Genomic DNA, 12,954 nt, shown 5'->3' with positions numbered 1-12,954 from the left:
CGCTCGAGGCCTGACGGGAGGCCCCTCAGCGCGAGGGCGCCCTCCTCCAGGGGCGCCGTCAGGTTCTGGAGGGGACTCTGGCCCGTGTCGCCCACACTGCGACGGTCCACTCTGGGTGAACGGTGAATGGTGCGTGGGAGGCTCGGAGCGGAGCCCGGGGCGTCCAGGCGTGGCCGGTGGCGGGCTGGGCAGCGGTCAAGGACAAGGAGTCCGACCCCGAGACCCAGACACCCCGGCCAAGGCAGGGCTTTGTCACCCACGGGCTGCGCCCGAGCGTGAGAAACTCTGACCCCGCGTAGAGGAGGCAGTGTTCACAGCTGGGATGCGAATGGACTTACTGATTTATTTTTTAAAATATATTATTTATTTCCAGAGAGGAGAAAGGAGGGACAAAGAGAGGGACAGAAACATCGATGTGTGGCTGCCTCTCGTGTGCCCCTGCTGGGGACCTGCCTGCAACGCAGGCATGTGCCCTGACTGGGATCGAACCTACGACACTGTGGATCAAAGGCCGGCGCTCAATTCACGGAGCCAGACTAGCCGGGGCAAGAAAGGACTTGAAAGCAGGCAAAGGAGTGAAAACAAAAGAGACAAGGAGCTGCCCGCTCCAGGCCCGACGGGGCCCACATGTGCCGTGAAGAACCGACAGTCTGCCGTTGGCCATGTGTGACACAGATGATTCAGGGAATGTACATTCATGTTAGTTGGAAAAGCAAGAGTTAAATCTTGTCATATTTCACATGAAAGACAGTAAATTCTATCAGGTGACTCAAACATATTTTACTCTGTAAAGAGAAGTTTTTATAAAAACAGCTTCACTTTCTTAAATTTAAAAAGCCTTTTAGGAGTGTTAGGTCAGTAGAGGAAAAAGCACTTTCCAGAATTGTGCACTTTGCAAAACAAGAAAATATTTAAAAACCTATCTTTGGTTACACTGAAAAGCATGTTTAACAAATACTGGAATATATTATTCATCATACTTTATGGAAACTGTGCAAAGGGAAACAAACGTGGTTGAATCAAACCTGACCCTTCCCCCCGAGGCGGCCGCAGGCCCCTGGGCCCGGGAGTTCAGCGGGCGGCCTCCTCCGAGGAGGGAGCTTCCCGGTGGGGCGCCCCAGGCGCTCTGCAGCCGGGCGGCGACCACTCTCTGCTGAGTCTCTACAAGCTCAGGCGCACTAGATGTCACACTGTGGGCTGGAACACTAGATGGAGACAGACGTACAGACAGCCTGAAAAAGGGCGTGTATGCGCTGGTCTGCCTGTGTGGGCACCTGCGCACTTGTCCGTAGAAGCGTGTGCACACATCTGAGAGCCCCTGCAGGGTTCGTCAGGACTCAATGAGATGACACTCTGGCCTTCTGTTATTATTAGGTCTTGTCCAGTTTTTAGTATAAATGTATGTGTTTCAAATGTAAAACAATGAAAATTAGTTTTAGTTCTAAATGCTCATGCATTAACTGTCCTAACTGTAATACATTTTTAAAATTAATTTTTTTTGTAATCCTTTGTTAATTTGATAAAGGGAAAGGATCAACTCTCTTCACATTATCATTTCACTGAAGAAGGAAATTGGAGACAGTCCACAGAAATGAAGTATTTCACTCAGAAACTGCAAAGAGACGTGGACACTGCTTAATGGCTTCCACCAGCTGCAGGGAGGAAGGCCCTAGAGAAGAGGCACAGAGTTCTCCCCGGTCCTCTGCGTCGTGTGGTGACGCAGCCATGAAAGTGACCGCTCACGTGGCAGCCGGGTGAGAGCAGCGGCAGTGAAGAGAACCAAGACTGAAGAAAGGCCGTCTGCGCCGCAGAGACAGGTGCAGGAGACGCCAGCAGTTGAGGGAGAGGAAGGGTGTGCACATCGGTGAATGGCGCCCAGGGACGGCCAACAGCGCCATCGCCGTGATGCAGGGGAAGGAAGAGACTCAGCCGTGACACAGACAGACGCCGGTCTGTGGATAGAGACATGCTTCTGCCTCTGTGCCCAATACTTGCATATGGTTTTATTCCATTTTCTGTCACAGAAGATTGCTATTCTGGATTCATACTTCATGCATCATTTATTAGGGTTTAATTGCTCATTCATATGAAATTTCCAAACATATATTAAGGGTATCTTTTAAAAATATCTTCTGTGGAGATATTTTAAAATGGACAGACTTCGGGCCTGCGAACCAGACAATCGCGGTTCGATTCCCAGTCAGGGCACATACCAGGGTTGCAGGCAGGTTCCCTGCAGGCCAGTTCCCAGCAGGGGACGCACGAAAGGCAACCATACATTGATGTTTCTCTCCCTCTCTCCTTCCCTTCCCCTCTAAAGATAAATAAATAAAATCTTTACAAAAAAATAAATAAATAAAATGGACAGACTTATATACATTTATTGTAAATACTAGTCTTTGAATGAGAAACATCTGATATTACTCTATGTATCCCAATTTCAAGTGAGATGGGTTCTCATACTTAGAAGACGGCCTTACTCAGCATCTTACCTGACTTGACAGATATGTTACATGGGCTCTGAAATGCAGATGACTTGACCGTGTCGGCGACTGTGTGCAGACCCAAGGGCCCCAGAAACAAATGTCTATCAGCAGTCAACTACAACGACTGTATTAGATTCAGATTTATGTCTTGTATCTCCCAATTGTTGAAGATTATATTATCAATACATTTAGACAAGATAAAATACCAGACTTCTAGATTATTCTCACAAAACCGACTCCCACACACTGTTTTCTGTGGAAGGATTCCTAAGGATTCAGCAGCGCTCTTGACTCCTTCCTTCTGACCTTTGTGTGGACAATTTCTTTCATATTGAGAAACATATTTTCAAATTTTCACGAAATCACATTCAATTAAACTAGACATTTGTTTTACAGTAAGTCTTCAACCTACCTTATGGGGATGATGTAGGAGAAGAGGAGGAGGAACCGAAAAAGATTGCGATACCATGGCCCAGCGAAGCCTTGTAAGGTTACCATGACAACCGAGAGGGCGACCAGAGCCAGAAACAGCGCTTTGGTCAGCTGATTGAGTTCAACGTCCAACAAACCCACCTGAAAGGAAAACAGGGAATTAGGGCAGAAGCAGAACGTCCCTAACATGACACATCTGAACATGAGTGACGACATCTGTACAGTCTTTTGCAACAGTCCTCACTAGCATGAAAGGCAAAACTGTGCTAACTTCTGTTTTCTCCCAGGAAGCCTCTCAGACGGATGTAGGCAGAATTCCTGAGAACAAGTTATGCTCCCACAGCATGTGCAGGCAGGTGCCACCAGTCCGAGTGTCCAGCTGCAGAGACTCGGATGCTTCTCTGTGTGGTGATGTTGTGACAGCTCATGGGAACACACGAGACAGGAGACGATGGGCCTAGCAGACCTGGGGGCTTGGTTAGCTCTTGGAAAACGCAGACATACGTTTTCCCTGCACTGTTATGACAACTATCAAGGCTGTGTGTACCCTCCACCCCACGGATTTTCTTCAACTCAAGGTCCCCAAGAACAGGACAGGATGTCTGTCATCCCTGTCTGCCAAAAGCCTCTCTGCAAAGAACTCCTAATTAAGAAGAAAAGCAACGGACAGAGTATCTAGCCTGTAATGAGACACTTTGTATTGTGACTTGCACAAATGCTACACTTCAGAGTCTCCCAGTAAGGCACACCACACTCCTGTTCATTCTGTGGACTACTGACGAGCTGAGCAAGAGGTGCGTGAAAATTATGTCGATGAGAATCAGGTCATTTTTTGTTGTGTTCTGTGTAGAAGCAGCAACCCAAACACCTTTCACTCTACAACCCAAGGGGACACAGCACTTTTGAGAGGCACACCACCCATTTCGAGCTCTGGCGACGTCGATGAAGTGTCCCCCTCCGCTCAGTGTCGCCGTGGAAAGACCAGCGAGCAAGGCACTGTGCACGGAGGAGGGGCCTGAGTGTTGGAGAAGGTGCGCGGTCCAGGCAGAGGGACGAGGCAGGCCGGCTGGTGGCCCTGGCTGCACAGCTCCCTGGGGGGAGCAGGGGCCAGGTTTAAGCAGTGTCTTGCTAACAAGGACTTGGGTTCCATGACACGATGCGTCGCTCCAGGTAGAAGGTAAGCCTAGATACGTGTCATTATATCATCGTCATCACCATCCTCTTCATCGTTAAAGACGTGGATCTGAGTCTTGGCTTACACACCGTGTGACCCTGGGAACGTCCTTATACTCTTTGAGCCCCGTTTTCCTCATTGTAAGCTGGTACGACCTCGCTTACAGGGGCTCCCCAGGGTCTGCCAGGGGCACAGCCTGCACACAGCTGCTCACGCTGATCTGTCTGACCCAAGCAGAAGGCGGCACTCACATCAGGCCACCTGAATTTCTCCTGATTCTGGTACGAATTTTTAAAGAGAGTAATTAAAAAAAGAAAACATAACTGCCAAAACTTTGATTAAAAAAAGAGATTAAAAAATTTGAGAATTACTGAACTGTTGTTTTATTTTATAGTACTTTTTCAAATCCAGAACTTTGGCCAATAAAAAGCTAGCATCTTCCACATTTCATCTATCTAGTTTACGTATGTTTTGGATTAATATTTGCCACAAACTCTCATGGGGACATTAAACCTCTAGTTAGAGAGAAAACAAAACTTTGTCACATAATCCATTTAGTTGTGAAGAAAATTCATTACACAAATAAACGGAAATGTCTATATAATTTTGCTAAACTCAAAGGTCATGAAAAGTGAGTAAACTGTGAGATCTTACCCATAAGACACAGTCAGTCCAGCAGGAAAAACCAACATGAACACCCGTAAAAACACTGTCAAAAAGAATCACCAAACCGAAGGCTTCCTCCCTGACCGAGCTCACGGATTCGCTCTCCGGGAACTGCAGCCAGCACTGCCGCGGATCGGCACCTCGTGGCCTTTACACGTAGGGCAGAAACCATGGAAACGGACACGGGGACCCCACGTGACTGACGTTCGCCTACAGCGTGGGATCTGTTTCCCCTGGAGAGGCCCCATGCAGGTCTGGCAGCTGCTGGGACCTCCTCCGGTGGGTGTGGGTTTGTGCAGGCCGCACCCGAGCCCCCCACCCCTGCTCCCCGTGTGCTGCGGGACAGCAGAGGAAGCTCCAGGCCTGCGAGATGCGGTCTCCTACGTCACTTTGTGGGCAAACTCCTAACTCAGGGCACGAGGGAGCCGCACCACCGGGTCCCCCAGGCGCTTCTGTGGCCTCTCGGCGTGACAGCAGGTGAAGCCCTCCTCCCTCAGTGTCCAGCAGGGCCCCATGTCCTGCAGGAAGGCCCACTGCACTCTCTGGACCACCTGCTGGCAGCCGCCCCAGCGGGGACCCACGCACAGGTGCCCACAGCGGCAGAGGACCCCAGCCCACGGATCAGCTCTACTCACAAAGCAGAGTGGCAAGGACGAACACCTTGCAATTTCCGCCCCTTCAACTACTACATAGTTTATGCTTGAATTATGGAGAAAAATGGGGTTGTGGATTAAAATGAAGAAAAATTAAGGCAGAGGAGCAGAGCATGTTTCAAAGCCTGGCTCCTGCCGCTGTGACAAAGGCGGCCCAAGTCTCAGGCCCGCTGAGGGTCGGATGAAGTCATTATTCATTCAGTCAGGAAAAAAAGACTCAATTACCTCGACCTAAAGATGCTATCAATGAATGCAAAGTGCATATTTTGCTCTATTCATCCAAATCCCATTAAAAAGTGAAAGGAATGATTTAATCGGGCCTTCCAGAGTTGGTCTTCTTTTTGTAATAAAATAAAGAATCGCTGTCTTGCAAAACATATACCCACTACCTCACACTTTCCTGGCATCACAGCCATGAAAACGGGAAGTGCAGGGACAAAGCAGCCAGGACCAGGCAGAGTTCCCTCTGGAGATGCGCACACCGGCTGAAAGTCCAGAAGCAGTGGTGCGTGGACACGCAGACACGCCAGAGCGAGCACCTGTGCACTGACCGCCATGGGGGACACGCGGGGCCATGCAGAGCAAGACCCAGCTTCACCCTCCCGTGGTCCCTGCATCCCTGCGTGGAGCCTGTTCTGAACTGGGGTGGTTCTTCCTGGAATATAACCGCAACCAAACTATAGCACAACCTGTGGTCTTCATTTTTCTTGCCAATTCTAACAACACATACTAAAAAGAAGATACATTTCAACTCATATTTTTTAAAGTCAACTTTCAATTAATAGTTAATTGGTATACTCATTTCCCTAAAACATCTTTAAAAGTTTCTTCAAATTGTCTAAGATGCAATCTAGACTCTTGGAAACTATTCAGTATAAAAATTAGTGAACTTATAAAGTTATAGATTCTGTAAAGAAAGTGGTAACTTGGGTTTTCCTGTGAACCTCTTCTTTAAAATATTTCTTGGAACACTGAACAGACCAGATATCTTTTGTTATGACTGCAAAACCTTTCCACTCATAAAATATATTAATAATCACTTGAAGTAATTATGATTGTATAAGGAAAGGTAAATTAAGTACACTAGGAAGTAATTTTCAATATTTATTGTAATTTCTTAGTAAAGCAAATTATCTTCTACTTGTCATAATATTTGTTTTATCTGAAACAACTGTGATAACAAAATTAAACACGCTACTGGAAATTTTAATCTCTAAGGGAAGATTTGTGCATAATGTCTACGGCACGACAATGGTTCTGCGAAGGGGCTGTTCTAGGATAATGAACACAATAATTGCCTGTATAATCTAAAACGCTGCTAATGGCAGCGATCACAAATCCACTTAGCTCCTCTTTAATTTATGTACCAAGTTTTAAACAGCTAATGGTGCTCAGGAAAATAATGGTTTGCACCAACAATAAAGGGCAAATATGGTAATTCTCCTGCTTAATCGAGGAAAGGTCAGGCCAGCGTTGGGATGTGTGTGGGACAAACAAGACCCCGCCTTGAGTCTGGGACACGGCACCCACCCATCTCCGCTGAGCCTCGTCCTGCTGCCACGTCCCTGGGAGATCGGTGTGCACACCCCACTGGAACCGAGTCTCCTGTGATAAAACTTCCCAGAACTACTACCTGGGACAAAGGCATGCACACTACTAGCTGCTGATCCTACGGTATTAACATCATGCATATTAACGTGAACATCAACATACTTCTACCATTTTTAAAAACTCACACCTAACCTAATTGTTACATGAAAACATTTTAGAATAGCAAAATAATAAGATGCAAAATGTCAGAAAGCCAACTTAAACTCTTATAGAAAGCTGAGTATCATTTTGTCTTGTATTTTCCCTGTGAATACATTACAATTTGAAAACCAGAAAAGCCTCCAACCCAATAGCTAATTCACTCAAGAGGACTGCACACAGCAGAAGCACAGTGTTATAATGAAAGATGACTCAGGGGAAAATAACATCGTTGCTAAGGCTGTTTATCTTTCAGCAGGCGAGAGCTACTCTCAACCAGCGAGTCGGCTGCTGTCACGCAGAATTTGGACCGTGACTCCAGAACTGACACAGGGCTGCACTTGGACCCAACGGAAATTCCTACCCAAAGCACGCTCCTTTCACACACCTCTGAAGCAAATCAGCCTTATGTTTTCCACTTTACTGGAATATTAAACAACAATACAACAAAAATAAGTAATTTGAAGACCTTCAGATAACTCCTAAATCTTGTGGCAGCCACTTTTTCAAAATAAAAGTATTTTTTAAGTGATGCTAGATAGTCTTTCTTCCTCTTGAGTTCAGGCATCTACCCCTTTGGGATGCGAACCGCGCTAAGCGGTGGCGCCGCTGCGCCTGCAGGTGGCCACACTTGAGCTGAGCCTGAGCTGTGATCCTTTTGCACCTCCAGTGGCGTGCGAAATAGGCGTTGCTCTGAGCTGTGGGCCCAGTAAGTAACCTGTACTTTGAATGCTCCCCAATAAGTGCCGGTGTGACAGTTCTTAATGCTGCAATAAATCATCTCGATTTTTAAACATAAAAATCTATATTTACACAGCAAACATTTTAAAGTCTAATCTGAAGGATTTTGTACCTTACATTTTTACCTACCGATAAACTTTGCCAGACTATTCTACATCAGCACTTAAGGTTTTTTTCTTGCTTACAATATTAAGATGCATTTTCTTTGAAGACTTAACATTTTAAAAGAAAATGTAGTTGTCACATTTTATGTAAACAAGAACATATCAGTGCAAGGCACAGCCACTCACCACGGAGGCCGATGTCCCTGTCAGTGTGAGCAAACGGGGAGACGGACACGCGCCGTCGGAGCCTGGTTCACACGAGTGTGGTGCTGCCCCGCCCCACCCACTCGGGACAACACCCCGTCAGACCTTCCTCAGCCGGCCTGCCAGACACACAGCGTTAGAGGGTGAAGCTACTCCTCAGACTCACAAACACACCACTCGCTACGTCTGACGGGGCTTTGAATGCGCAGTGAGGCTCCTCTCAACCTGCCGACCCTCCCAGTCGTCTGGGAGATTGCAGTACCCGCCCTTGTATTTACTGGGACACATACCCACGCAACAAAACACTTTCCATAATTGTCAAAGTGCCAGAAAATAGCACATTTCTATAAACATGACACACAGCCCCGCCTCAGATTTGTTTTTGCGAACACAGACTCACTTTACGTGTTCAAGCAGGACGACTGACCAGGCCGATCACGGTCTGACGGCCGCTCGTTGGCATGTGAGCCTTTCTCAGAGGAATACCAATGTGTCGGAAGTCGCCGAGCTTAAAGCCATACAATGACTGAAAAACAAAGTGGTAACCTACTTTTTTGTTTAGTAATTACTACAAATTATTTCAAATACTCTCAACTGTGACACAAGAAAGCCAAATTTAAAACAAAAATAAGTATGCACAAATAAGCAAAACAGTGTGAAAAGTATGTGGACATTTAATTTGTATTCTCTGTACGCAAATCACATTAAAAACCAGCACTGAGCCCTGGCTCTTGTGGCTCAGTGGACTGAGCACCAGCCTGTGAACCAGAGGGTCGCTGGTTGAATTCAAGGTCCAGGGCACCGGCCAGGGCTGCGGGCCTGGTCCCCCTCCAGCGGGTGGCAGGTGAGAGGCAACCACACATTGGTGTTTCCCTCCCTCTCTTTCTCCTTCTCTTCCCCTCTCTCTAAGAATAAATAAATATGATCTTTAATTTAAAACCCCAGCACCGAATATTAAGAAAACGCCATCACTTTCTGACATACGGCACTCCTGACCCTATTTTACAATATTGCACACAGCTGGCTTAAAAAGTAGGGGTGCAGAGGAGGCTGAACCATGCAAATAATTACCATTCCAACACTCCATGGAATACAATTATTCGAGTTCACTGCAATTGTCACGTTTGGTGTTGGCATTTTGTTGTGGCTTTTACAGTAACATTTCTCCGGCTGGGAAAAGGAAGCCAAGGTAAAGGTGACATGTGGTGGCTCGGCCAGCAGAGGGCGCTCAAGTTTGGTAATTCTTTTTTCTAAATTGTGAAACCCTGCCTTTGGTGACAGCAGACCTTAGATCTAATTCCACCAATTCAGTATATTTAACACATTTTTTAAAGAAAAGGAGCAACACTATCTATTTTCTCATGCAAAATTCAAGACAGATGTTTCAGACAGTAACATGCTCGATTACACACGAGGGAAAACATCCCAAATAAAATCCACTGTCCTGTACGAAGTGTATTCAAAGCTGTGACACCCGCAGTCCTGCAGGCGGTCACCACAGGAGTACGGAGCTGTGGCTCTGAGAATTTCTGAAGTCACAGAAACTGTAATAACAGCTCCCCTTAACGGTTTCAAGATCCTGCATGTATACACATGTACATCTACCTTATTGTCTTAACAATGCAGGAAGCTGTCCATTCTCAGTGGTTTTGCAAAACGACCCACCTATTAAAATAGTTACCGCACTAACCTAAGTGACCCCCTGACACCAGAAACCTGAACATCCATGTCATCCACATGGGGGACATTTGAAGCCAGGGGTTTGGATTTGGATTTCAATTTAATTCAATTACATAAGTGGCTTATGTTGGTAACTTTTATATGTTTTAACAGATATTCCAGAAGGCTGGGCACTTGCAAGTAGGACGCTCAGGTGTGCAGGGACAGGCCAGGGACTTGGACTGACCGCTGGGGCTTCTCCAGACTCCTGGAAACCCTCCGATCCCCAGGAGTGTGAAAAACAGGTTTTCTCAATAATTCCTCTGAGCAGTACGGATATTTTTAAAGGAAGGCTTTTATGAGGAATCTTCGAATCTGTAACAGACACATGGAGAAAAGGGGGCGGACAGGCCACTGACACCGCCCCTTCCCCCTCGTTCTGCGGGCGCACAGCAGGGACCGCCCAGCGCGGCGCACGCTTCTCTCGGGGAGGCAGGTGTGTGTGTGTCTTCATTTTCTTCGGAATGTAGCAAGCCTTTCATGGTAAATTTCTTGCATGTTTTATAAATACCCTTAAAATATAGTCTTAAAATATTTGCTTAAATATAACTTGTGAAACACATGACTGGATGGAACAGTCTTGTTTTTTCAAGTAAGTGAGTGCACACAGCAGTAACACCGCCGCTGGGGGCTGGGCGCTCCGCCCAGGTCTCACTCAGCACAGCCAGGGCTTCTGAGGCCATGGGCCTGGAACTCAGGGCAGAGTGAGCATCTCCCTCCAGGAAGTCCCCGCATTCTTCTCAAAGGTCTAAGAAAGTGTTTCCTGCCTCTGCGACCCAGCAAGTGAGGTGCTGGAGGAATCGCTCCTGCGAGGGCTGAGAGTTGCTGAACCTAGATGTCAGAGGCGCCCGGCTGCAGACCAGGAAGCCAGCCTGGGGTGCGCCTTCCACACCGAGAGGCTGTGTAGCCACGTCCTGGCCAGGGAGGCAGAGGACATGGCCGGGGTAGCCAGGCGCCAGACCAGCTCTTCTGCCCGGAGCCCCCTGGGCCATGCCAAGGAAACTTGTTTTCAACAGGGAAGCGGCGCGGGTCAGGGGGATACCACCTTTCTACCTGCATAGTTAATGCTCCAATCAAATTTTGGAAAAAGGGACTGGCTACATTTTTATTAGTAAATGTCATTAATTTACAATGTAGCTTTAATTTCTAGCCCTAGATTATCTTCCTAAGAGGTCATGACACAGATGACTTTCTATAATAAAGTCAGAAACCTGTTCAGTGATTTGTTTCAAAATGCTGCCGTCTCAAGTCTAACTTTGGTGCGCCAGCAGGTGCTAAGTAGGTCGTGGTCCGTGCAAGGGAACTTACAAAACAGTAGCTAATGTTTTTATATAACAGATGCCACAAGTCTGGTCTCTCTAAGGACTACTGTGGTCAAGTATGAGACACGACATTATGAAGCTGCTCATTCTAAGTAACCATATCTTGGGGCTGGGCGGGGGACAATTAGCCAGAAAAGTCCACAATGCGTAATTGCCCCAGTGTTTAGGGTTCTGGCTCAGCATGTCCCCCACATGCATTTCCTGTTGGTGGCTTCCCCAGAACCCACTCTGGACCAGGAAGCTCAAAGTGTCATGAAGGCTGTGATGTGTCGCCATCTCCTCTGGTGTGCTGTGGGTACTGAGTAAATATGCGGGAGTTTATGGACCATACAAGGTCTTCACCCCAATCTCCCAATATCTGGCATCTATCACTGCATAAAGCCACTTGACGGTGTTTTTAAATCAAGCGTCATTAGCCAACTTGACAAGGTCCATTATGAGGACATTCACTGGAATCCACATCTCTGTCGCTCGTCACCAAGTCTGTAATGTTTCCTTGTACAAAAATACATGTCACCTACTTCTGATTATACTGAAAACACGTGGAGACATATCAATGCTGACCAGGGTGTGAAACACCTGGGAGTTACCATTACCCCAAACAAAGCGACAAGATTCTGCCCCACCCACGTGCCAGCATAGCAGCTACTACTAACCAAAGGCGGGCGTAGCCAACACTGTCATGTTGAGGGAAGCCGAGCAGAATGGCAGAAAGGACGGAGGATGATGGAAACAGAATCAATGTTAGTTTTCAAAATCTATGGTTCTCATGATTTGCATTCTTTTGTTTATAACAAAAACAGAATTTTGCAGCTTTCCAGAAGAATTTAAATGATAAGCATAAAAGGGTTGAATAAACTTTTCATCTTGCTTCTTATTATTAAAACTATCTTTTAAGAGGTTTACTACTGGTATCTTGGCAAAATGTAACAGTATTTTAAACCATCTAAAATTTTTGTGTTACTTTATGTCTTCAAAGACATTTTATGAACCGTTTCATACTTAATGGCTTGTAAGCAATCCCGAGAGTTGGGGATTGTGAAAAGTTGCCCAGATTGACAGATAAAGCGAAAAGGTCTGTATTAATTTCCAAATAAAGAAATGCGTGGCGTGGTATCTCCCGATGATTATGCTCTGAAGTACCAATTAGAACGCGTCAGAGACTAGAGCAAGTTGACACTCTGCAATAAAGCAAATCATTTCCAGTTGGAGGGGCAGAAAATGTTAATATGCAGCGTTCAGGACTGCAAGAATCTTTGTGGAAGGAAGCAGCTAATCAGGTTTAATGATGCATGTCAGGAAGCCGCAGTCTGTAGGGAAACACAGCTGGCTTCATTTGGTAAACTATTTGATATACACATCTTTCGCGTTCGCGGTTATCAGCTGTGCCAGTGCCACGGGGCACCGTTCAGCCTCCAACCAGGGTAGTCTTCTCGTTCTCTGAATTACAAGTGAGATCTATTAATATGGCGCCACGGGCTGCGGCCTCGACTCAAGCTCGCCCACGCACGGAGTCATCTGGAAGATGTGGGGCGACCTTTGGGCCTAAACGGGCCACTAAGTGCTGGAACCAGGAAAACAAATCATGAAAGAGACAAAACACTTGGATGTAGTGAACTAATAACCTTCACAAATGGTCACCATCTTCCACACCTCGTGTATTAAAGCACAAATGAATCCAAAACGCTTCTGCTGAGAAGCCCA

General features: G+C 46.6%; 1 protein-coding gene across 10 annotated transcripts in view; it reads right to left on the bottom strand.

The window, feature by feature from the left end:
- The window catches only part of ATP9B (ATPase phospholipid transporting 9B (putative)), a 115,563-nt gene that overhangs the window by 35,685 nt on the left and 66,924 nt on the right, over positions 1-12,954 (bottom strand). For all 10 annotated transcript variants that reach the window (XM_053664166.1, XM_053664164.1, XM_053664165.1 and 7 more), the window contains one exon: positions 2,899-3,059. In XM_053664166.1, the coding sequence (XP_053520141.1) occupies positions 2,899-3,059 (161 nt within the window). The remainder of the gene's footprint in view (positions 1-2,898; positions 3,060-12,954) is intronic.

This window comes from Artibeus jamaicensis, unplaced genomic scaffold (assembly GCF_021234435.1).
Source record: "Artibeus jamaicensis isolate MK-2021 breed Jamaican fruit bat unplaced genomic scaffold, CSHL_Jam_final contig_354, whole genome shotgun sequence".
NCBI lineage: Eukaryota > Metazoa > Chordata > Mammalia > Chiroptera > Phyllostomidae > Artibeus > Artibeus jamaicensis.
The sequence above is the reverse complement of the archived record's forward strand: the minus strand, read 5'-3'. Positions and strand labels throughout refer to the sequence as shown.